General features: G+C 36.1%; 1 protein-coding gene across 1 annotated transcript in view; it reads left to right on the top strand.

Moving 5' to 3' along the window:
- Window positions 1-1,086: 1,086 nt before the first annotated feature.
- Window positions 1,087-23,833, top strand: part of LOC140168902 (uncharacterized) — a 28,855-nt gene continuing 6,108 nt past the window's right edge. The window contains exons 1-17 of the mRNA XM_072192229.1: window positions 1,087-1,189; window positions 1,655-1,897; window positions 2,022-2,156; window positions 2,382-2,537; window positions 3,208-3,345; window positions 4,742-5,035; window positions 6,223-6,498; window positions 9,323-9,613; window positions 10,101-10,388; window positions 16,320-16,625; window positions 18,468-18,740; window positions 18,921-19,027; window positions 19,322-19,541; window positions 19,794-19,896; window positions 20,403-20,628; window positions 22,875-22,920; window positions 23,233-23,393. Of these exons, the coding sequence (XP_072048330.1) occupies window positions 1,087-1,189; window positions 1,655-1,897; window positions 2,022-2,156; window positions 2,382-2,537; window positions 3,208-3,345; window positions 4,742-5,035; window positions 6,223-6,498; window positions 9,323-9,613; window positions 10,101-10,388; window positions 16,320-16,625; window positions 18,468-18,740; window positions 18,921-19,027; window positions 19,322-19,541; window positions 19,794-19,896; window positions 20,403-20,628; window positions 22,875-22,920; window positions 23,233-23,393 (3,366 nt within the window). The remainder of the gene's footprint in view (window positions 1,190-1,654; window positions 1,898-2,021; window positions 2,157-2,381; window positions 2,538-3,207; window positions 3,346-4,741; window positions 5,036-6,222; window positions 6,499-9,322; window positions 9,614-10,100; window positions 10,389-16,319; window positions 16,626-18,467; window positions 18,741-18,920; window positions 19,028-19,321; window positions 19,542-19,793; window positions 19,897-20,402; window positions 20,629-22,874; window positions 22,921-23,232; window positions 23,394-23,833) is intronic.

Genomic DNA, 23,833 nt, shown 5'->3' with positions numbered 1-23,833 from the left:
CCCTTGAACATGGATAATGCCTTGTAGGTGTAGACTTTATATTGAATGGTTTGCTTCATCCATGTTCAGGGACAAAAAGTACATACGAGTTTTCTCCCGCCAAGTGACGATATAATAATCTCCCGGATATGACGGAAGTACGAAAGCATTAACAAGACGATGGCTGGCTACGAGACATTGCTTTTTATTTTTGTAATGGTTTGGCCTTCTTGTCAAGGTAGGCAAAAAGTTTCAATATAATTACGTTTTTCACTGAATTTGGCACACTAAGTTATAGTAGAGAAAATAAAGGATTTTCATTCCTTTTTATTTTGTAATTAAAAGATCAAATACTTTCTTCGTACATGTTTATGCTAAGAAGAACAAACTAGACCTATTGTGAGTGTGCTTCTAATTTGATTTTATATCAGTCCATAGCATGCCTAGTGTGAGCAATATAAAATCACCTGGAAATAAATAATTTATTCAACGTAAAATATAATGTGTATTCCTTAGAGAATGCAGGAGAATTATGGTTCTAATCATAGGATGTTGCCCATATTTATTGGCTGTGCAATAATTATCTGCCCCCAGAGTGAAATTATCAAACAATATGCCAAAAACTTGCTTGTACCCTCTGAGCTTGTCTAAAAATCTTTACTCTCTGCAAATTTTGGGATTCAAATTTGCACACACGGCTTAATATGTAGGCTATCTATATAATGCGATCGTAGCTAGCAGGACATTTTTGCATTTGCATTTATTCTCGTAATGACCTTGTGCTACATTTGACTTTTGGCATTGTGTATAATTTTATTTCATTCTAATGTCATTTTTGATCATTTGATCTTAGGTGTTGATGCAATTCATTTAAATATTTTAACATCTCTAGGGGCTGGATTCGACTTCACTTGTTTTACTAACCACCCAAGGAGTAACGCACATGCTCATAACGACCAAAATATTGGTGGGTGGAAGAGTGGTGCCGAAACTGACGCAACAGTGAAATTTACTCGCGCGATAAACGTTGGTACGGGTGATGGGTTACCGACAGGTTCTTCACAAAAGGATCACCATGCGCACGGCAGTAGAGTGAGAATACTTGATATGCCTACTGCAGGTGGTATTGAGAGGATTGGAGCATTCAACTGTGAAGCGGAAAAGAACGGCGATATGCATAGTATTACTTCCATCATCACACACACTGCAGGTAATACGCCCCTGGCTATGATCTTTTTGAATATAATTACAGTGTGTCCAACACATTACAGGATGCTTTTATTTTGTTTAACACGGCAGGGCCGAAGAGAGCCATTTCAGGGCCGAGGTATCACGGGTCCCATTTGATCAGCAATGACGTGTACAGACCTTCATAAGTGTCGTAAATTTATATATGACAAGGGGAGAGGGGGAAGTCGTTTTAGACTCCTTAAACACATGCGGAGTAATGTCTTTTTATTATAGCCAGTGTAGTAAAACAGACCTACAGAAGCCTTTAGAGTATAATTTTAATAGCTCTAAGTGTTTTAAAGGGCTCTGTTATTAAAAGAACAAGTATGCAAGCAGTGTTGAACGAAAAATTCCATTCAAATTGGGGGAAGGTTGCGGTAATGCATAAGTTGTAGACCAATTCATCACTTTTAAATCAAGTCTCTGAAATATTATAACTCTAAAGGTGACCCACAATCGACACAACGGACAACGACCGCAAATGTTGGTGAGAGCATAATTCTGGAAGTAACTGCCACAAGATATGATGTCTTATGGAACAAAGATGGAAGACATATTGGCAATTGGGACAATCAAATGCAAGTTATAATCGATCCTGTCGGTGTTGGAGATGCGGGGATTTATGAATGCTATTTCCAGGGAGAAAGAAACCAAGGAACACAGGCTATAATGCGTCTTATAGTAAGAGGTAAGATTTTGTTATGCACACATTTTAAAACCTCTCTGTAAAAGAATAAGCCTTTACAGTTATTATGATTTGAAAGTATTTTCTTAATGTGATTAATCTTGAAACGCATTTTGATAATATTCAGAGTGTTCTGCAAGGCATTGGAATCCACCTGCATGTGACCAGAGTTGTCCGTATTGCTACAATGGTGGTGTATGCGATGACAAAACGGGAGTGTGCATCTGTGCTCCTGGCTTCAGTGGAACAAATTGTAGAACTGGTAAGAGTACGGCTTTTGCTGGAAATATGAAATAGCAAACACAAAGGCATTTTAATAAGTTATAACAATGTATATACAATTTCTTATTTTCAAGAGTTATATAATGTTATTAATATTATTATTATTATTATTATTATTATTATTATTATTATTATTATTATTATTATTATTATTATCATTATTATTATTATTATTATTATTATTATTATTATTCATCCTTTTCAGCTTTGGGCAGAAATACCTTTGGTCAGGACGGATACTATCGTTGCAGTGGAACAAACCCAAATTTCTACCCAGGATGTAGGAACAAACTGCTATGTCCTCTTGATCCAGTCGGTTGTCTTTGCGCCGCTGGGTTTATGGGACCTGACTGCCTCGACGGTTAGTAACCATAAAACAATATAAAGAATTTCTTTTTCTTTTTCTTTTTTTTAATTACTTTTTATACAAACACATTAAGGTGAACTGGATAACATACTTTCAGCAGCTATTTAACTAAAAATCTTCTTTAATACTTAAAAAAGCACAGTGATTTATAATGCGCTACGCACATGCACAACGCCTAGACGTTGATCAACAAGCCTCGGGACACTTACCAGTATTAAAACGATGATTTTACAGGAAATAAGTCATGAGTAAAGGAAGTCAATAATTGCATTCATAATAGGTCTTGTGTTTCCTGATTTAAGCCCACTATTATATCAAAACGAAGTTTTGGGCATCTCATTTTCTGTCTGACGATAAAAATCATGCATACCGCTGAAATCTGAAATAATCCCCTTAATTGATCTTATACCATTCCACTTGTGTGTAAGCTTTAATTGTCTCAATATTTGTATTTGAGTGCAAACGCCCTGGGTCAAGCTCCCTTCAGATCTGCCTGAACACAACATGTAGCATAACTAATTTCTTTTGGGGTAACTGTAAGCAGAATCCGTTCGCGGGCCTTAATATTGATCTCAACTACTGGCAACTAATTTCAAATTAATTCCATCTATAGCAGTCAAGTGAGAACAATGTAGAAATTAACAGTGACTTATTGTTGATACAGAGTGTCCAAGGGGATCATATGGTGCTGATTGTACTCAAACCTGTCATTGTGCATCTGGAGGTAGTGACTGCGACACAGCTACTGGTGTCTGCACTAATAGTGCATGTTCACTTGGATGGACTGGAAGCAACTGCCAAGGTAATCAATTGATTATTTTAATGATGTGTGATGTACATTATCCCATTCTAATCATGAACAGAAACCATTCCAAACCATTCCATATGCGTCCCTCAAAACAACATATCAAAAGTCCCGGAAATCCAAGTGGTGGAATACTGCCAAATGTGCATTATACAAAATGGCGGGTTATGCAGAATGTGAAATTTAAAAGTTGGTCAAATCTTGCAAAATATCTTGAGTTACAGGGGGAAAGATCAAATATTAAAATTTGGATTCCACAGGGGACAAAAGTTTAAAAATTCTCTGATTCTGATCAAAATGATCTAAGACTGCTCCGCTTGCAAAACATTTAAAACAAAAATAGTTTGCCATATATCAGGTCTTTAACCTTGGCCTATTTTGTGATGTTATAAAACATCGAAAACATTGCAACATTTCTCATTTTTATTTAATTTTGCCTAAGGAACAATTTAAGACAGTAGTATTCTTGATCCCAAAATTTGACCTTTGATCTTTTTGCCTATAACTCAAGAGGTATATGTCGATGAAAGATCAAAGCAAACTTTTTTTCTGAATCCGTATGATTGTTAACAAGATTTGGCCAACTTTGAAATTGCACCCCTGCTAGGCACTGTTTCACTACTTGGATTTTTGAGACTTTTGATGTATTATTTTCTGCATTAAAGAGGATAATGGTTTCAATGTAAAGGCACTACGTGTAAACGTTAATACTCACCCACAATTATGCCTTGAGAAATGCTGAATAATAGGATTCTATAGTAAAATGGTGAAACTACGTAATATACAATATTTTAGCAAAAAAACATGTGCTGTACTTATAATATATAATTTGACAAGTGATGATTTATAATAATTTTCATGGATTCTTTTTTTTGTTCAATTCATCATTCGTCGGATATTAACACTTCTACAGAGTGTGGTAAGTGATCAAATATGTAGGTAAATTAAAGTAAATCATGCACTTAAGCGCCTTATGAAAGGTATATTAAATACTTTCTTTCTTTCTTTCTTTCTTTCTTTCTTTCTTTCTTTCTTTCTTTCTTTCTATCTATCTTTCTTTCTCTCTTTCTGTCTTTCTTCTTCCTTTCTTTCTTTCTTTCTTTCTTTCTTTCTTTCTTTCTTTCTTTCTTTCTTTCTTTCTTATTTTCTTTCTTTCTTTCTTTCTTTCTTTCTTTCTTTCTTTTTTTTCTTCTGTCTTTTTTTCTTTTTTCTTTCTTTCTTTCTTTCTCTCTTTTCCTTCTTTTCTCTGATCAGTACACTTAACAAAAGTAGTTTTGAAACTTTCAACGGAAGGACAATTTTCATTTGTAACGAACTATTACCATCCTCAGGCAGTAGTAACTCTGTGGTCAGTGATTCTGTATTAACTTCTGTTATAATATAATTTATGCAGATGCTAGTATAATAAACATTGCTGCTTCTGTAGTCTCTTCAACATCACTTCAAATCTCGTGGGGGACTACAGTTATTGCAGAGACCTACACTGTAGAATACGAGCTAACTAATATAGATAATTGCAAAGACGTACAAGGAAATCGCACAGTTTTTTCGACAGGACCAGAAACGTCTGTAACGATTACTGGATTGAATCCATATTCCACATATAAGGTGTTTGTATCATCGTCAGTGACCTGGCCTCCGTGTACCCTATCCAGTGATAATACGATTGGTGAAACCGGAGAAGACGGTCAGTCTAAAGCATAATTATTCCCATAGTCCAAAATACTGCCAATAGAATGTTTAAACGCATACTGTACGATTTATCAAAATTTAATTGTTTTAATTTTTTTATTATTTTTTATTCTTTACTCAAAGTGATGAAATAATATTAGTAATAATGGTCAGGAAAGGTTTCTGTCTATTTTAAGGTGAAATAACAATACGTAAAAAAAAACACTGGCTATTTTGACCGATTAACATTAATCCAGCGGGACTTGTTGTGAAATTATTTCAAAATGGCCATGCTTACTTGCCAAAGTTAACACAAAGAATTTGGCTGATTCCATTTAGGTCTAAGTTTGGACATGTGTAAACAATATGGCAAAAAGTCAGGTTTGAAATTAGCCAGCTTCATATTACAAGATCTTACATTATGACTTTAAATAAATTGATCTGATTCTTTCTAACATTGATATTATTGTTACTTGCGGTAAACAAATGACGATTGTTGAAACAAGTGAAACATTATAAAATTCTTATTATTGACAGCTATTGACAGCCATATGATAAATCCGAAAAGGTCTTAATCGATGCGTATTAAGTTGTATGCGCATTTGCATACGTAAACTCCATAGCGTTCATGATATTAGGGTTTTTGGGATCAATCTGGGCTGAATTTTTGTAATTAAAACGTTTAAGTTAATTAAAACAAAATGTATCCATAAACAAACAAGAAGACAATTACCAGAATATTTATATCAACACTATTTCTTCAAGATTATAGTCAATATCCTCACACAGCCTGATCCCCTCCCAATTATTTTCTACAAAGTAAATAAGCATTTTTCAGGCCCAACCAACACCTAATCAACCGGGTCTTTTATTTTCATTTCCGGCCCCAAATCATGCAATAGGGCTACTTGGCACCCAATAGTAAGGATGGCTTAATTGTCAAAAACAAACAAACAAACAAACAAACAAACAAACAAACATAAGCCGCTTTGCATCACAATAGTGGAAAATAGTAGTAGTAGTAGTAGTAGTAGTAGTAGTAGTAGTAGTAGTAGTAGTAGTAGTAGTAGTAGTAGTAGTAGTAGTAGTAGTAGTATTATTATTATTGTTGTTATTATTATTATTATTATTATTATTATTATTATTATTATTATTATTATTATTATTATTATTATTATTATTATTATTATTATTATTATTAAGTACCCGTGAAAGTACCTGGTAATATTCACGTAACATTACATGGGAAGACGACGTTAACATTTGCGTGGGACGAAGTGGAATGTGGAAGCAGAGGCGGAGTTCATACTTACAAATACAGTATAAATACGACACCGCCAACTACCGGGACGACGACAAGTACCAGTAAAATGATTGACAATCTATTACCATGCACAACTTACGAATTCCAAGTAAAAGCGTCCACGTCAGCAGGGGATGGACCACAGACAAATATCACTGCATCGACTCAAGATCAAGGTAAGATTTGAACTGAATGTGTTGAATATCAAAACGGGTGATGGTGTTACTACGTTGGTAAAACTTGTTACTAAATACTCCTCTTTATCCAAGGGAGTTGGGAGTATTTAAATGGCCAATCTGATGATATTATCTTCCTTCACAGCCATATAAGCGCAAAATCAACCTTCTGGCCATTTCATGCTTCATAAATAGGCATGCACAGTGGCATGTCTGTCGTTTCTTTGCCCCATTATAAAATGAAAGGGAAATGAAGGGTGGAAAACGGTAAAAGAGAAGAGGAAACGGTGAAAAATATAAGACACCGGTACACGCACCTTAAACGTGCACTTTTTTTGTTAAAAGTAATAATAGTTTTAATTTTCAATATTTATCAACTTCTCTATTTTGGACACCGAATAGACTTTTTGTTTTAAAGGCTTGGGTAGCAACGTTTGCACCATATTCCTTTGTGGGACATGAGAGCACATCAGACATATCGAATTGGATTCCGAATACCAAAAAATGTCCTTCTGATATCAAATAATTTTGATTTTCTGAAATTCGCGATATAATGCAAATTTTATTGCATTTAACAGTCCTCAAAGTAAAAAATTATAAATCTAATAATAAAGTGTATGTAGCCAAAGAACTTACCAAGAAGTGGACCCCCAGGATGGATGTTATAAATGATGAGAAAGGTAACACTCTTACCGAAAGTGTAGACATCAAAAGGCGATGGGTTCAGTATAGTTCCCAGCTGTTTGAGGCACAAGATGACAAGGTGTATGTACAGTGTGAAACGAGTGAGGAAGAACCTCCACCATTGAGATCTGAAGTTGAGCTTGCCATGGAACAAATGAAAATGCTAAGTCACCTGGCATTGATAATGTAGCTTCTGAGTTGTGGAAGGCAACTGGGAAAGAAGGGATAGACCTAATGTGGCGTCTATGTGGTATCATCTGGAAAAAGAAGAAATGGCCGAGAGACTGGTGTAGGGCAGTATTTATTCCATTGCCAAAGAAGGGAAATTTGAAAGAGTGTGCCAATCACCGGACCATCAGCCTGATTTGTCATGCAAGTAAAGTGCTTCTGAAGATCATCATCAAGAGAATGAAGAACAAAATGGAGCAAGAAATATCTGATGAGCAGGCAGGATTTCGTGAAGGAAGGGGTACTAGGGACCAAATTGTCAATATCAGGAATGTGATTGAGAAATGCAGAGAGCATAGACTTCCTCTTTACATGTGCTTCATAGATTACAGTAAAGCTTTTGACTGTGTTAGCCACCCTCAGATGTGGGAAACTATGAAAAGATGGGTTTCCCAAGTCATCTTGTGGATCTGATCAGCTGCTTATATGAAGACCAAGAATCGGCAGTCAGAACAAGTAGTGGAGACACAGATTGGTTCAAGATTGGAAGAGGCTTACGACAGGGCTGTGTGCTATCACCAAACCTATTTAATATCTACTCTGAAGACATAATGAGAACAGCTTTGGAGGGGTTTGAAGGTGGAGTGAAGTTTGGCGGTACAAGAATTACTAACCTGAGGTACGCCGATGATACCACTCTTATTTGTAGCAGCAGAGTAGAGCTGATTGATCTTTTGAAGCGCATCAAAGAGGCCAGCGAAGAAAAACACCTTCTCCTGAACACAAAGAAGACAAAAATAATGGTTGTAGACAGAGAGCGGAAAAGTGATGAGTTTGTGATAGATGGACAGCAGATTGAGGAGGTGAAGCAATTTGAATATCTGGGTTCAATGATTAACAACAGTGGTGACAGCACAACTGAAATTAAGAGAAGACTGGCTATTGCAAGGACAACTGTGCAGGGCATGTCAAGCATATGGAAAAGCAGAGGCCTATCCATTGACCTCAAGGTACGCCTACTTCGTGCAACTGTGTTTTCCATTGCCACTTATGGATGCGAGTCTTGGGCTATGACCAAGAATGATAGGAAAAGAGTAGATGCTTTTGAGATGTGGTGTTACAGGAGGCTTCTACGAGTGACATGGAAAGACAGGAGAACAAATTCCTGGATCCTCGACAAGATTGGTACAAGTCTAACCATCAGAAGCGGCATAATGGAGAGAAAGCTGAAGTACTTTGGCCATATTGTCAGGAAACATGGAGGTGTAGAAAAACAGATTTTGCAAGGGGCTATGGAAGGCAAACGAGGAAGAGGACGTCCACCAACATCTTGGACTAATGACGTGAAGCTGGTTTCTAACCAGGGAATGCAAGGTGCAACGCACTTGGCATCAGATCGAGTGAGATGGCGTACTCTTGTGAAGACCACAGCAGCGCTACACAGCGCCACCTGACACAGAGAGAGAGATGTAGCTGGAAGGAAAATCCGGCAATCGTTTGAAAGATATACATTTTCTTTCCCCTAAAAGTCCTAAAAATTGTAGGTCTTTCGGGGCAAAAATGTGTATCATCAATACGAAAGGTCAAAATTTCCAAAATGATCATCGACTTTTCCTCCCAGCTACATAGACTTTATGTACATATCATTAGATTTATAAATTTTACTTTGAGGACTGTTAAATATGAAAAATAGAAAATATCAATAATTTTAATAATTTTTTAATAATTTGCCATAAAATCTGTATTATGTTTCCTATAACCAAAAAGTGTACTGAAGTGTCCAATATAGAAACGCATGGAATGTCTAACGGGAATGTTACCCTATGAAAACATACGAAAACCCAATTGAAACCATTGGGTTGCACTATTTTACACAACTATTGCTTAAGATTTTCAATAAATCAATAAATAGTTTTCAATAAATCAAAACTATTTGCAAGCAATATTGATCTGATTACTATTAATTGTGCAGTACCAGTGGTGTCAGGACTATATGTATCCCAGGTTCCAGATGAATCAGACAAACTGGACGTCAGTTGGGATCCAGATCCTTGTGCTGAGCAATACTCCGTTTACTACCAGCTTGTAAACCGTGACCAATGTGACAACCAATATGTACCAATGGAACAGTATTGGGATGGCACCGAAACGTCGGTTACTATCAGTGGTTTACTGGCTTACTCTACTTATGATGTTTTTGTACGCGCTAACAATAGTATGGGATATGGTGAAAATACGGCAATGGATACAACGGATATCACAGGTATGTGAGGTTTTATAAAATGTAACGATATATCTTATCTTTAGGCAAGTTACCACATCTGGAAGCGGCATCTAATCTGATACTTCTGTGTCTTTATTTCAAATATATTGAAATAAAACAATTCAACTATTTTAACCTCAAGATATATTTGTGTGGAATTTAATGTACATGTACAATACGAAAACAAAAGAAAAATTTGCTTGGACTGAATCAAATGTACTTTGTACAGAGCGTTATTTTTTTATATCATTCTCTTGCCTTTATTCAATTCGTATCTCAAAATCTACAACAGTTTATATAATGACTTTTGAAGTCATGATGTCAATTGAGTTCAACCGGTTTTGTATTACTAAGTAACGTATGATTTAAAGATGTCTTTGCAAAACTTGACAAAGTCAGAAAACGTCGATGTGTCCAAACAATTACATGTAGCGGCGCCATTCGTACCGATACACTGTGATAACAAGACTAACATTTTGTTTTTCAGCCCCCTCTGGGCCACCGGCAGATGTACGGAACTCATCAAGAACGAACATGTCACTTTCATTTGAATGGGATAGGGTCCTGTGTGGTAAACGAGGAGGCCCAAACATATTCATGTATGAATTGAGCGATGTCAACAGTAATCCTATCAACTCTGGGTCCACGCCGCATATGTACGTTACATTTGTGGGCTTAGATCCGTGTACAGAGTACCAATTTAGAGTGCAGGCTTCTAACGAAGTTGGTGACGGTGTATTTTCAAATTATGTTATCTGGGAAACTGGCATGGGCGGTAAGGGGAATACCAATTATCCAATCGTGCTTTATATTAAGGTTTTCTTGTATATAAAACATAAATAAATCTAATAGTATGACAATGCTTAACTTTATCTTAAATAAGCACTATTGGCAGTAGACTTCGGTTGTATATATAAATGCGCTTTTATAAATGCGCACGTGACCAGATGGCCAGCGCCATATTTGCATTACATCACTGTCAATCACTGAAATGACGACCATTGAGGGAGTGGCTACAGTTGTGACCTTGTTTCGTGGCTAGCACTGGCAAGGAACATTGGCTGGAGGTTCGATGCTATAAATTTGCAAGGATAAATCATGGATATCGAAGGATCATGATTATTGCATATCTCCCCCCCCCCCCATGTACAAACATAAGTAATTTTTATTTATTTATTTATTTATTTATTTATTTATTTATTTATTTATTTATTTATTTATTTATTTATTTATTTATTTATTTATTTATTTATTTATTTATTTATTATTACTTATGTACTTAGGCGACGAAAAAAGAAAACCCTGTTGTACGGGCCCGACCGACCCAGATTTTGACACCAATTGAGAAATAGAAATATTTCTCAAATTGCAAATTATTTACAGATTTTTGTGATTTTTTGGGTTATTTCAACAACAAAAAACCGACCGACCGACCCTACTTGAAAGGTCCGTCCGCCCGTAGAACAGAGTTTCTTTTTTTCTTCGCCTTACTTATAATTTTATAAATATTATTTCTTCCCCCTTTCGGCTAGGCAAAACCCACCCTCCCCCCTTTACACTCATAAATTAATTGTTTTTTTGCTAAGTTTCCCCTTCCGTGTAAATTAAAACTTTATAAGCCGTTTGAACCAAACTGAACAAAATTGACGTATACAATTACAATATGGTCGTGTGTCTTGAGCTCGCCACCAAAAAAAGGTGGCGACGTTACATTTTGCCAAAGTCGACTCAAAACAAATGATGATATCTCTGTCAAGCAAGACGTTATTGTCATGCTTGTGGTCTCATTTTATTGCTAAATAAAATGCACTTTCAACCCTGCAAAAAGAAATACTTGAACTGTTTTAATACTGACACTGTGCTTCATAGAATTCAGAATGGGCAGGGATGTGGTGGTGGGGGATGTGGTACACACAAACTCTATGGGATTGGTATTTTTAGTGCGTAATCTGCTTCTGTAAATGCTGTAAATTGGATTTGGACTCTATTTAGCATCTAAAAGGCTAATGGCCTTACAGCTAAACAATTCTACTAATTGTTTTTAATCATTTATGATTGGTTTAGTCTAGAAAATACAAACGTTTCCATAGAAAACTACCCGTTGTCATATTAAACACTGTAGTAAGTAATGCAGATGTCTTCAAAATCTAAAAGTTACTGTAAAATATTAATTACTTATCCTATCACAGTCAAAGTATAGATTTTCTGAAGGGAAATTTGACGAGGAATCTAAATATGGACATATTTTTTCTGTATGGGTTAGGGGAAAAATGTTTAGGTTCAAAATATGTTGAATTGTAAAAAATCTAACATACTTTGGGACACCCTATATTCCGAGATTACCAAACAGCTGTGATTTTGGTTTCTTCCAAAGTCAGTTGGCTTTCCATATCCTCTTACCAAATGAATGTTGTTTACTTCCAGTTTATTACTGTAAGTTGGTAATAAGCAATGCATCGAGTGGCCCATATTTTATCAAAATCTTTTTTTATTCCACCCTGTATAACTTGCAGGTCATCCTGTATAATGAGTTGAAATGTATATATTTGAATTCCTTATGCCTTCAGTTTTCCAAAAATGTATACTTTTGCTAGTTTAGGGTTGATGATTATGGAGATAATCTAATTAGAAACCCGGTTGGTGTAAAAATTCATAATATTTGTCATGTAACGCTAAGGGTGGCGAGTTCAGGACACACGGCCATATATAATACCATGACAATAATGTGTATGACGACCATACTATTGTCTGTCCAATTAACTTAGACACCCAGTTTTTGTTACTTATTTGAAAAAATACCCACTTTCAAAGAAAGTCATGAAAGAAAAGTGTTAATATTCGCTGAGACCTAACAGGATTTTTGTGTTTCCAAAGCATTGAGTGAGAGTTTACCAGAAATTCTATTGAAATTGGAAGGTTTTTCTCAACACTTTAAAAATAATCCGGTAGAAGTTGGGTATCACTATTTTGGAAGGTCTCATTATACGCTGGCGAAGTTACGTAATAAATCGGATTAACTACCATAGCAATAGGTGAAAACAATTTTGAACATATCGCGCTGCACTACAAGCAGATTGAACTAGTCACCTGTGTATGTCTGCAATCATAGATTGAACACAATACTGGTCTTTTCAAAGATACTAATCTTACAGGGGCAAATGATCAGCATGATATGGTTCAATGCAGAGGTACCGCGTGAAAGTATCAGTGCAGCGCGGTATATTCAAAAATTGTTTTCACCTATTGCTATGGTAGTTAATCCGATTATTACGTAACTTCGCCAGCGTATACAGATTTGTAGGTATTGCGATTTTGGATAGTGAATGGATGAATAGTAAATTAATTATACTCCTCACCAAAAACATTTTATAAAAATGAAAAATATAATTCAGTTCATAAAATGCAGACAGTGTTTCTAATTGGCATATTTATTCTTAGTGTATTACTCAGTGATCCCAGCTGTCCCTCAACCAATTACAACAATTCGGCGCGGTATTTGAATCTTGTTCTGTGCATGCTTTTGGCTTGGCCCAATTCCAAGAAAATACAAATTGTATGCCCTATGAATGTTCTGATGTTATTGGTGAGGAGTATAATTCACAATACACTCCAGACGCATAGTAACTTGTCCTATCATTTGTTATAATGCACCAACTGACATGACAGGTTGTGCATGAAATTATTGATTGGCTCCAAACAAAGGATTTGAACCGGTGTCCTTCACCGAAATCATGGCACAGTGCACCCAGGCAAAAATTTAGGCATGAGTCATGCCCATGAACATGCCAAGATCTTGCCATGAACATGCCAAGAACATGCCCTATTTTCGCTAGCAACGGGCATGAATTTTCATGAATTTGGGAAAATTTGATGGGTTGTTCATGCTCACCCATGAATATTCATGCCCTTGCATGCTTTTTTTTTGTCATGCGTGTAGTCAGAGCCTTGATATGTTCAGGGCATGTTCATGGGTAACTCATGGGCATGAATCGCGGTCAATGTCAAATTCTCTCTACTTTCATGCCCATAAATGCCTTATTCATGGGTAACTCATGGCATGAATCATGGTCAATGTCAAATTTTCTCTACTTCCATGCCCATTAATTTTTATTCAAGGGCGTCAATTACAATTTTAATGGGTTCAAATTTAACGACCCATGAATCCTTGATAGAGGATTTTCATGCCATATACAAAACAAAAGAATCAGAATGTCTTGCCATGTTCATGGCATGAACATGCCATGTTTATGGCATGATTTGCATAGCAACCAGTAGCGAATTTTGGGAATACCCATGAATTATTTTTGCCTGGGCAGTCCATTCAATCAAATATTGTCATCAACCTATTTGATCGTAGTGTATTTGTTATGCGTGTGAGACGACCTCTCGCGGTAGATTGCAAACATGCTTTTGTTGAATGCATTTGAGTAGACCACCATTATTGTGAATTAGTAAAAGGACCAAAGTAAAAAGGGTGGCATCACTGATCAATATGCATGATTACAATGTTCAAACACCCCTTACTGCAAATAGGTTATCCCATCAAAAGTTTCAAGTCTTTAGGAATATCCGGCTGGACCCAGATATCTTGCTGTAAATCGGTCAAAATTGAATAAAAGTAGACAAGGAAGAATATTTTTTCATCGCTTTACTAATAATTTCTGTTAGGTCTGACCGTGTTTAGCAACTTTTCTTTCATGACTTTTTGCCAAAGTAAAAACTTTTCAAAATATATCTAAAAACCAAGTAAATAAACTAAGTTATTTGGACAGACAATAGAAGAATACACCATGCATAACATACGTGATTGTACGTCAAATTGTCATATAACGTATGAGCGTGATGTATAGTATACGAGTCTTCATCAACATCTTCCAGCCGGGATGATTAGCTCATGTACAGTCATCTACGTATTTATACTCTGAATTGTACGTCAAAGGGTGTACAGATTACCGATTTAGCATGGGGGACACAAAAAGGTGCTTAAAACACGTTTTGAATTTGTTTTTTTGTCCATTTTGATACATTTTGATATGTGAGCGAGCGAATGAGTAAGTTGGTGTTGAGGAGGTCGGGCGGGGACATCTAGCCTATTAAGTTCGAGAGGGTCATTATTCCGAAAAGGGCTAAAGTTATATAGTTTCGTCAATTTACGTTAAAATTAGAGTTAAAATTAGGGTCATGTTCAGTGGTGGCACTACGGGGGGTGGGGTGGGGGAGTGGAAATACTTATCTTGACTGCCAAATAAATAAATCCATGACCCATTCCTCCCGAAGAAAATGACAGCCCCTAAGTTCCCTATCATCACGTGCAAAAATTATCAAATAACATCATCGGCAGCTACTCAGTTCTGACCTTAATGCCAGTAAGAATCACATTTCGTCATCAATATGGCCAATTGCCACGCCCATTTAGCACGGAAATACTGAAATACAAGTTTTTAAATCAGCTATATCTAGCTTTTCCGTCATCAATTTTTTTGTCCGTAATGGAAAATCTAAATAAAGAGTGTATGTTTCGCTCAAATTATTTTGCCCTTTGCAATCAATGCCACTATTTTGCAAAAACAATTTTCCTTGTAACCTGTCATTTTCGCCTATACTTTTGCGTGTGGAATTTGTGTACATCCGGGTACCTTACATCGTTGAACACGGTATGGCGACTTGTAGATGTCACGTGCGCATTTATAAAAGCGCATTTATATATACAGCCTGTCTCAAAAAAAGTTGTGCAAGTGAAAAGCGCCCTCTTTGGCAATTAGAAAATACCGTTGTGACATGATGCTTACATCAACGTCAAGTGCGCAGTCTTAGCTCTCAAATGCCGTTTATTCTGTTCAATTTGTTTGTTTTAATCTCGAGATATGTTTAGTTAACAACGAAAGAGTCAAATCACTATTGTGCCACTTTTACTAGGGTAGAGGGCTGTACATCTAAATCAATGATAGCTGGGGCTCGTGTATTAGACGCATCAACATCAGAGCGTGTGCATTATTTTGCCTAATTTCTCTCCCAACAAGTAATATGCGTTCATTAACCTATAAGTGTGCAATATTTATTTGTCTTTTAACATGTTTTGAGTGACAAAGAGAACAGTGTAAATATTTACCATGATAAAATCATTGACATGCACATTATTTAACCTTACTACAGAATGTGAAATATTTATTTATCTTTTAATCTGTTTTAAGTGGAATAAGAGAATCATTATACCATTCTCATTATAAAACAGTAAAAACAATTTTGTATTGTTGTGTAATTTATGCATTATTTTTTATTTCACGAAGGAACTCTTGATAAACTTGATGGTATCATTGTTTTACATACAGCTCTCTTCCCTAGTAAAAGTGGCACAATTGTGATTTTACCCTTTCGTGGTTAACTAAACATACCTCGAGATTAAAACAAGCAAATTGAACAGAACAAACGGCATGTGAGAGCTAAGGCTACGTCCTTGACGTTGCTCTAAGCACCATGTCACAACGGTATTTTCTAATTGCCAAAGAGGGCGCTTTTCACTTGCACAATTTTTTTTGAGACAGGCTATATACCCGAAGTCCACTGATTGGCGAGAGACTTCAACATAAGGAAAGTAGCTAAACGATTGCAATACATGATTATGCAGAATGTAATATATTACTTATTATCATTACGATAATAACCATACGTGTATGTAATCGAAGCATTAATGTCATTCCAATTCCAGTTCTGGGACCAGTACAAAATATCCAGACAAGCGCAATCACATCAGCTGAATGGACTTTATTGTGGGATGAACAAATTGAGAGCAAATGCGCAACCGATGAATACTTAATAGAGTATGCACTGATTAACATGGACCAATGCGAATCTTACACGGATCCAGAACGGATCTCATTCGGAAATGTACCAGATACAACGGTAGAAATATCTGGATTACAAGCACATTCTATTTACCAAGTCTTTGTATATCCAATGAACGACTTTGGTTTTGGAGAAGAGCGCTCATTTACAGACACTACAAAGGAATCAGGTAATTCGCCACTTTCAATTAAGCTTCATTGAGGAAATGTGTTTTTCAATATTCAAATATTACATGTACTATCTACCTATCCAAAGTGAACAGCAATCGCAATATGATAACTTTCCAACTATCTACACATTTGTAAAGGCTGCTGAATCACAGGGTCGGATTGAACCATTGGGACAGATGCGGGTCCAGGGCCCAAAAAATGAAAATATTTTCTTTTTTAATATTGCAATACTTTGTTATAAATTTAAAAAAAAAATTTTTGACCCACTTCACTAGAAATGTTTGAAATTTGGGCGAAAATCGAGATTTTTCACGATTAAAAAAAAAAAAAAAAAAAAAACGGTTCCTAGATAGTTTTATCTAGTTGTTTTTTCGAAAGATTTTTTGTTACGTTGAACGAAAACGAAGTGGGCCAAAAAACCGTTTTGGGGGATTTGGGGCCAAAAATGAAAACTTTTATATACTTTAGACCAACAATATATCACAGAATAATAAAAACCAAGTTTATTTTCTAACTTAGTGTTACTTAAGTATATATTTAAAAGGAATGTTTGTACTTTTTATGGTTTAAAAAAAATTCTAGAAACACTAAATTACCTAAATTCTAGGCGTTTTTTTGCCCACTTAGGAAGATGCTATAGTTACATTCCCTAAAATAAAAAATGGGAATAACATTTTTTTTCTTCAAAAAGTAAACACTTTATCCCAAAATCCTGGCAAAAGAATTTAAATATTATGCTTATTTACCATCCCTGAAAGTTTGGTAACCATAGCTCCTTCCTAAGTGGACAAATAAAATCAAAATCAAAAACTGTTAAAATTTATGGGGGTTTACAAAAAATAAAGAAAAATATAAGAATTGTTACAATTCTTATTAAGACTCTTATCTTAAAATAGACGGGGAAATACTTTTCTTTGTTATGATTAACGATTTAAACGAATAGACCTTTTTGTTTTGACACAGGAGCTATTTTCCTGCAAGGGTGTTGTATCCGCTATCTTAAGAAGAAACTTTCATTAATGGGACCAGGTTTTAAAAAGGGTGAAAAGCCACACTGGAAAGATTTGTTAAACTTTGGCCCCTTTATACGTTTTTCGCACTTTATATGTTTTTCGGTAGATCATATTTGCCAAAAATATGTTGTATTTAATGGTAATTGCTATCACACTATGGGTCCGATTCTGGCAACATTTCTGCCCGCTTCTGGGACCTTCGCCCGCTAGACCATACATCGAAAGGCTTGCATTGCGCGCTTCGCATCTTGCCCTACGCGCTTCAACATCTCCTCACGGGACTCTCCAAATTGTTGTCCTCCCCCAGGGCCCAAAAAGGGTAAATCTGACCCTGGTGAAACGATTGCTAGCTTCACATTTTGGCATCATAATAAATTGATCTTCTTTGGCATTATAATAAAATTGAACCCCAAAAGAGATAACTTTGACCCCTCCATTAGTATGAACGCAATTACCCTTCTAATTATTATGCAAACTACAGTAGCAAACATAGCAAATTAACTCAAAACTAGGATCAGGAACGTGCGTTGATGGATTTCTTTTAACTTGAGAGCCCCTGTTTGGTGATACAGGTGTTGTGGCTTAAGTTTGTGGCTGTATAAATTGAAATACGATGCTTCAAAGAGACACCATTTTATACGTTATTTGTTGTTTTGTGGGGGTATTTTTCCACGTTAACATTTTCTTACCCCAGGCCAATTTTTACAGGATTTGTATACTCTATTGAAGCCTACTAACCTGTAATATGCATTATTAAATTTAAGAGGATGATAACGCAAAAAATAACTTACCTATTCTATCTTAATTATCATCTCGTGTCTGTTTTAGCCCCATCTGGAACACCTGAAAACTTAAGTGTGGTAACAACTGGAAACGACTTCATATCGTATGAATGGGATCAACCACAATGCGGGTCTCGCAATGGAATAATCCGTCATTATAAGTACATACTTGCACCTGGCGAAGAAGGATCGACAGGTGCAACTTCTGTAACGATGGCCAACTTGACTGCGTGCACTTTGTACAGATTTATTATTTTGGCTACCAACGACCAGGGTGAGGGTCCTTCACGTGCTGTGGACGAAACGACGAAGAGCGATGGTATGCCTCTGTTGTTGTTTTCGTTGCTATATATTTTATAAATGTTTTAAATGTCCTCAAATTTCCTTAAAATCAAATGTGGATACACTATACTGAGTCCATTTATAAATAATTATGTTACTTGCTCAAAGAGAATTAAAATAAATTGAATTACTGGCGTACATATTTTTTCCATTACAGTTCCTTATAAACCGACGGAGTTGACTCAAAATGGACAAGAACGGGAACAGATGACTGTTACGTGGAGTCCACCATTACCTTCATATTGCGAAATAACCGTGTACTCGGTAACATGAGGCAGTTTATAGTGTGCTGATAAAATAATTAAAGTTCTGGGTATTATTATCATTATATCATTATTACCATGATGATGATGATGATGATGATGATGATGATGATGATGATGATGATGATGATGATGATGATCATCATCATCATCATCATCATCATCATCATCATCATCATCATCATCATCATCATCATTTGTTTTATCATTATTTTTTTAAATATCATTATTAGTAGTCAATGGGTGTTGGTATTTACCTGCCAGGTATAACTGTTGCTTACCAATTTATTGTAAGGTAACTATACGAACTGTCGGAAAACCGTACGATGACACATTTGTTCCGAATCCGGATCCGGATGTTGAGGATTATGTTCCAGGAGAAACACGTCAGTATACATTTAGTGATCTACAACCGTCAACAGAATATGAGATACAAGTCGCTGCGTATACGGAAGCAGGGATAGGTGAATTTACCGAAGAGAGATTTTATACAGAAGTAGCAAACAGTGAAAAATGTAAGTGTAAAAAACATGCAAATGACCAATGGTGTAGAATTTTGTTGACATGAGGTGAGAGCTTCGAGCAAATGTTGACTACCAGAGGCACTGTAATACAATCGTGTTTGAATATATTTACAATTTTGTTCAGAGCTATTTTATGTCAGTCTCTTTTACGGTGTTCGAAGTGTGCTTACAAAATTAATGCTATCGATAAGTGACAAAATATTTAGACTATCATAATTTTTATTGTTACACATTATTCAACAGATTTGGGTGAACCTCTGAAGACACCAGTATCATCGCGATACACTGCCACATCTATCACAGTCATTATCCCACAGCTTACGGATCCGAAACCTACTTATTTGACGTATGTTATTTATATAACTAAGTTGTTAAATATTCCCCTTTTCGGTAAATCCCATAAGCCTTTGCGAGAAGATCTCTGATGTCTTCACGCCGATGCGCACATCATTACAGATTTCTAATGCGCAGTAACGATGTTCGCTAAACGATGCGCGCATTGCGTGATCTGGAATGACGACATCTCGAGTCTACCTGCAAAGGCTTATGGGATTTACCCAAATGGTTATTTGACACTCTAACCAATAATTGGTGTTGTTTATTTATTTTATTATTAAAACCCCTGACTCTTGAGAGGCGAGTGGACCCAGACCTAAACCTGGACGAAAAATAAAACACGCATAAATAAATATTTAACAGGTTGACAAAAGAGTAAAATAACATTCAACATAATAGCCTACATGCATACAAGTTTTGCTTATATCGGTTTTGCTTTTGCTCATGTTAAAAGTGAAGTGACCTAAAAGCATGATTTTACCACAAGTAGAATGTATTTATTTTCCTATAATGTAGCGAGTATCATATTCTAGTTGAGGAACCCGGTAAACCAGCTTCAATCTACAGCCCAGATTTTAATCATAGAACCTACGTTGCTGGTAAAGTTGATGTCAACGAGGTTGTTTTGGGGCCAGTGGGATTCACTATTGGAGACGGATCAGAAGACAGTCAAAATCCACCGTTGAGAAATGGTGTCAAATACCTTATTTACATCGGCAGTTGTAGCGCAATAAGTGAAACGGTACGTGGAAAAGACGATCGTTTAATCATTTGTGATTTTATTCATACTTTACTTCACATCATTGCATTATTAAAAACAATTTGACTGTTTTAAAAACACAGATAAGATATACGGGATTTTGATCATTAGTCCGGGGTACGCATGTACCGCTGTACCGCTGACAATATAATAAAGGGCCACTCCCATCGCTATACAAATTTGGAAAAATATTTCGACCAATTGATTAACAAAAATTCAGAACCCCCCCCCCCCCAAAAAAAAATGACCAAAATTGGCAAATTTTACAACTTCCCTCTAAATTTATATTGGGTATTTTCCAACTAACTGGAGAAAGTTTGGCCTAGAAAATGGTTCGTTGATATACCAAAAGGCCGTAAATGCAAACCATGTTTGCGGTACATCCCCGTATGGTCATTTGTACTTAGTACCCTGTCACATCACAGCTGTTGTGATGTGCCCTGAGTAATTTAATTTGATTATTTATCTTTGTTTACAATTTAGAGTTATGTCATGAGATGGGAAACCCCCTTGCACTTGCACGAGTTGATGTTTAAAGTTATTTTGGTGTTCCCCCAACTATAAAAAAAAGTCAGGATTATTTATAAATTGTTTGGGGAACCCCCACTTCTCTCTCTAGAATGACAGAATGGTCTATTCATAGATGATGGTTTTTTTTGGATGAGTATAAAAATGTGAGAGCTGGAGTTTGCAGAATGTCATGAGAGGTTATAAACTCGCTATCAATGTGTTGGTCTTCCTGCTTCAAAAAGAGATATATTTAAACCAGTTTGCATACCCAATAATGTGTTATTTTAGTACAGGAGATTTTGAGTACTCGAATGTGCGCCTCCTCATCAAAGGATTAAATTTCTTCTGCTGGAGTCTGGTTCTTAAAACAACAGATCTGTCAATAAAGTGGATCAGGGCAGAAAGAAACCTGTTTCCTGGAGAAAGAGTGATTGGTGAAAGAAACACTATTTTGGAGAAAGCAGCGCATAGAGATAAATGTTTGGAGAAAGCAGCTCAAAGAGTTTTAAGAGTTTGGAGAAAGTAGCACCATTTTTGTGTAGAGGCTTCTATACGCAAGGATATATAAATGCAACTGTATCATGGACTTCGCTGATTGTCGCAGGACAAGCGAAAAAGGATATATACATCAGTCTTCCAGAACATTACAAGAACTCTATGATCACCTAGAAGAGGACTGCTGGTTAAGTACTGAGTAGTTAATATTGTGATTGTGTGATTATTTTGTATATATGTGCATTTGATATCATATATTGTACCAATCATATTTTACTTTCAATTAAAGATTTAGATTTTGCTAGCTTCATCAAACAGTGTATTTGTGTTGTGCATTCGTGTGAATTTGGGTAAAAGTTGATTTTGACCTTGAGTCAGTATGACTCGCAACAGCTAAAATATGCCAATACAGCTAAAATACATATGTTGACAGTTGGTTTACATTGACCGAGAAGTCCATCAATCTCCAACACAACCAAAATCATCTTTTCTGCATCCCTGTGTAACAGTGCTTTTATATGACGGTGAATCCTGGTAAATATCTGGTGACATAAAAAAGCATTAACCACACCATGGTACAGGATTATGTTTAACATTAAGTGCCTTGACTCTGTGAGAAACTAGCGGTTTGAACATCACAGAAGCCAGAATGTGTTTAATAACGGTTTATATAGAACATCATGGGTGATGATCACCATTGTAGAGTCTACTTTTTCATAACATCCAAACGGGTCATATTGGCTTTCTGCTTGCATATTTTGATAGGATAAGGGGGAGGGTAGGCTGTCGATCTGGTTCAACAACTTTAACAGTTTCATCAAAAAAGACGTTTTGTAAAATTCAATCATGATAATTGTTATCATATTTTTTGTTTGTTCTTTCTTGTTTATATCAACCTGTTTTATAAAAGTCTTTGCATACCTAAAATGAAAAACAATCTTTCCGACATAAAGTCCTTCAGCATGTTTAGGAGTGGCTTGGCTCATCAACACCACAGACGCTCTAATATAATGCATGCAGGACTTCCTACAATTGCACATAACAACTCGTGTTCATTCTTTAAGAACATCAACGAATAAAGAAGATCTTGATTTGTTCTGAAGAGATTAAAAACTGTATAATTCCAAAAAAGTGGTTTTCAAACATTTCATCTAATCGCAGCAAAAGTCCACAATGTGGTATTTTGCATCATTGTGACTTTTATTCATTGATTTCTCCTACAGAAAGCTGGTTGTGTTTACTCTGAGTCACTAGGGCATCCACCAAATGGTAATACAGTTAAGACAGTAAATAGCTTTAAGTCAGAAACAATAGAAGCCAGTTGTACGCTAAATTTCCTGATTCTTTATTTCATGCGATCGAACACGATATGCAGATTTTGATCCTTGATATATAAAGATATACGCCAGAGGGCAGTAAAAATGACGAATATCCATTTCTTTCATGAATTCGTCAACAAATATATCAGCTATATTTTGACATCATATATCACTATAATTTTTATATGAGTCAATGAATATCCGGTTCTATATCGATACACCGTTTAATATATTATTTTTGTTGTTTCACCTGGTACTTAAGACAACAAATCTAATGATGAGACTGCATGGATTGTTGCTGTGGCGGTGTTGGCTGTCATTGTTGTCATCTGTGTGTCTGGTTTTATTGTGTTGTATATGAGGAAAAGGACAGAAGCTATCGCTGATGAAAATGTTAATCTTCAAGAAAGAAACCAAAGTCAGGTAAATATTGAAAGCGTTATTATTATTTGCTAGGGTGGCAAAACATAATGTCCGGATAAAATATCATTTTATGTTTAAAAAACAAAAGCAAGTTTATGAGTCATGATTTTCACTAGTGAAAGTACGCCACGTACCATCTGTTTAGAGAATTAGCAGATCAATTATTGTATATTTTAAAATGGGGTCATGACATCATCCTATATAATTATATAATCCTATATATATAAGTGGCTCGCTAACGCGTGCTCGCGGTGCGTATAACGCGAGCGCGCGGTGCGTATCGCGTGTGCGCGGTGCGGTATCGCGTAGTGCTGCGGAGTACCGACGGGCGCAGTGCGAGCATCGGAAAGCATTACAGTGACTAACAGGTGCATCTCATCGGATCAATAGGCCTATTTTAAAGACATGATTAACATACCCGTTTGCGTTCACATTTCTCC

This window comes from Amphiura filiformis, chromosome 1, assembly GCF_039555335.1.
Source record: "Amphiura filiformis chromosome 1, Afil_fr2py, whole genome shotgun sequence".
Taxonomy (NCBI): Eukaryota; Metazoa; Echinodermata; class Ophiuroidea; order Amphilepidida; family Amphiuridae; genus Amphiura; species Amphiura filiformis.
The sequence above is the reverse complement of the archived record's forward strand: the minus strand, read 5'-3'. Positions and strand labels throughout refer to the sequence as shown.